The sequence below is a fragment of the Benincasa hispida genome, chromosome 1 (genome assembly GCF_009727055.1).
Source record: "Benincasa hispida cultivar B227 chromosome 1, ASM972705v1, whole genome shotgun sequence".
Taxonomy (NCBI): domain Eukaryota; kingdom Viridiplantae; phylum Streptophyta; class Magnoliopsida; order Cucurbitales; family Cucurbitaceae; genus Benincasa; species Benincasa hispida.
In genome coordinates this window covers 78,692,128-78,695,089 of record NC_052349.1, presented here as the reverse complement: position 1 = coordinate 78,695,089, position 2,962 = coordinate 78,692,128, and the positions used below count along the sequence as shown (strand labels likewise).

The 2,962-nt window shown below is 37.6% G+C and overlaps 1 protein-coding gene across 1 annotated transcript; it reads right to left on the bottom strand.

Annotated features, from left to right (window-relative positions):
- Positions 1-322: 322 nt before the first annotated feature.
- LOC120092010 (60S ribosomal protein L10-like) lies at positions 323-2,759 on the bottom strand. Its single transcript, XM_039050203.1, has 2 exons — positions 2,604-2,759; positions 323-1,321 (listed from the first exon to the last, which is right to left on the bottom strand). The coding sequence occupies exon 2, from the start codon at positions 1,313-1,315 to the stop codon at positions 653-655; it is 663 nt and encodes a 220-aa protein (XP_038906131.1). The 5' UTR covers positions 1,316-1,321; positions 2,604-2,759; the 3' UTR covers positions 323-652.
- Positions 2,760-2,962: the final 203 nt, after the last annotated feature.

The window sequence follows — 2,962 nt, the reverse complement described above, 5'->3', positions numbered from 1 at the left end:
AAAAAAAATAGTTGTTTTGGAAACTATTCTATCTGTTTGGCGAAAAATAAGCTGAGTGTTTAATGAGATTAATTTCTCTAATTTATACGAGAAACTCTGATCACCATCTACCTATGGCGAGCGGCGACTACCACTGCCTTAACAAATTCTTTTATTCTAATTTAAAATTAATAAAATATTTTCAGAGTGTTTTGTCTCAATGAGTTTTTTCTTTTGGTGAATGTTCCTTATGCACACGAACAACTCTCTTGGGTATCATGAAAACTCAGCATATTAAATACTAAGTAGGTAATCTCCTTAAACTCATTCTCTATTAGCCATATATCAAACCCATGCCCTTTATTTACCATTATGTCTAACTCATGATAATTAGTTACAATGAGTTTTTTGTAACTATGATATCCAACCTTAACTTCCAGCAGTGTGACAGTAAAAAGAAAACTAGAAAACAATCAAGTAGAACTGCTCCCTGCTTAATGTTTAATCACTGGAGGAGTTTCAAAAGAAGACTGAAATTTACTAGGATAATAGATAAAACAGTATAAAAAAGGAAGCTTGGTTGGTTTCACAAAGTTCAAACAACCAACGACGGTAATAATGTTGTCAACAATGATTCCAAATAAATTGAACAGTACAACACAACTAAATGAGTCTAGGCAGTTTGAGATAGAAAAGCTCTTCCAGGCTGACGGTTTGCAAGAGGCCCATGGCATCCAAGAAGCTTGGCGTTAACACCATCTGGAAGAATCTTGTTCTCTGCCTTGTACTTCAGATAATCAGCTCGGCTAAATTTAGTGAAGCCCCACTTCCTGCTAACAATGATCTTCTGACGACCAGGAAACTTGAACTTAGCACGGCGGAGAGCCTCCTGTGCATTCTGTCCATTGTTGTCCCTGCAGCGAACTGAAAGGAGAACCTGACCAATGTCCACCCTTGCGCAGGTTCCTTGTGGTTTGCCAAATGCACCTCTCATACCAGTTTGGAGCCTATCAGCCCCAGCACATGAAAGCATCTTGTTAATCCGCAGAACATGGAAAGGATGCACCCGAACCCTCAAATGGAATGCATCCTTCCCAGCAAACTTGGTCATATACTTATTGCAGGCAATCCTAGCTGCTTCCAAAGCCTCACTTGACACGTTTTCTTTCTCCCAACTCACAAGGTGGACACAGAATGGAAATTCATCAACTCCTTTCTTCTTCATTCCAACATCGTAGATCCTAATCTTAGGGTCGGGGACACCACGACAAAATCGTGACTTAGGGTATGGCTTGTTTTTAATCTGTCGGTAACACCTAGCAGGTCTTCTCCCCATTGTGACCTGCATCGTTGTAGAAAAAAATATAATGTTACATAAAAGCTAACTGGAAAAAGCCCAAAACTAGATGACTAATTGAAATTGCTCCCAAATCTAACGACCATCCCTCTCCCTATTCTCAAAACCTATCCTAATTCCCATTCCCCGTGACATCAAAGTGCTGCCAGTATGACCTCATTACCTAGACAAGAGATGAACACAAGATTCAGCTTGAGAGATCTAAATCTGGATGTGACTTAAAATCAACTAAAAACATTCAACAGGTGAGTCACCACTTATAGTTTGGTCATTGAAGTTATAACCAATAGGACTTGTCCAGAAAGGGCAGGTCAGTTTCTTGGCCATTAAACATAGGATATAATGAACAGAGAATGAATCAGACAGCAGTTTTGTAAATCATACAGACATATCCTTGAAACTCAGCACAACTATACTTAGCCGCACCAGGAGAACAGTAAGATATGCCCGATTATCATAAGTACCTGCTTCAATCATCATCTTCTACCCGTCCATCATTTTATGACATGGAATCGACCGTGTAAAAGTTGTAGGAACTAATTATAGATCATTAATATACCGCTGCTAAGTGGATTCAAATAGCCCCAAACTCACAATATAATCAACTCACTAGCCACCCTTTAATATCTCAACGTGATTCCTTGATCCAATCTGACTGAACCCAAAAGTTTTTTGTAAACTCTTTAGTGCATCATTATTCAAATCCATATGTTAAAGTCAAGGGGAATACATAAACACATTCAGCACCAATGGGAAGCATATTCATGCCACAACTAAAACCAAAATCCGCAAATAAAAACATTGAACTTTTAAGTCTATTGTTGTCTTGGGAATAGACTCAGATGAGTAAGGCAAGCATCATATCCAAAGTGAATACTGATCGCCTGCAGTACAAATCTGGGCAGTCATGGATTGCACCAGATCAGCCAAGTTCATTCTTCACGGTCCTCCCTTCAATCTATGAAACACAGGCCAAAAAAAAGGCTACCGCACAAACACCTTATCATTTTTCAGCTAAAGAACAAAAAGTTTGCTTCATTTTTCGACTACCATCTTCATTAATCACAATACTCACAGTAGACATTACCCTCAAAGGCTCTTGATTAAATGAAACCTTTATAGCTCAATCCAACTCATTAACTATCCTTTGTTTCAGATAAAAACCAATAGCTAGTTTTCGTGTTCAGAAATTTAAAAAAAAAAATCAAATTTTCGATGGAAATAGAGATTACAGAACAAAGAGATGAAGAAAAGGAAGGTTTCGTACCAGCGAAGGAGCGAAGGACAGATGAGCTGTAGAAGCGGCGGCGGCGCGACGAGATTCAGCTATCTGCTGCGGTTGTTAACCCTTTTTATAGCAGATTTGGACGGATAAATTGGGTCAAATGTCCTTTTTAATAGTTGAATTTGTCACAAAAATCGACTGCTTGAACAAACGCGTATATCCAACCTAATTCATTTCACATTCTTCGGATTTATTTTTATTTTTATTTTTTTTTAAAATGTCTTTTTAGATAATTATGTTGTTCCATCCATTTAATTTCTAGAATTACCCTTTCTATTTTTTTTATTTTAGAGTTAAGTAAATCATTCATTTTATTTCATTTTTAATAACTCGATGGTGTA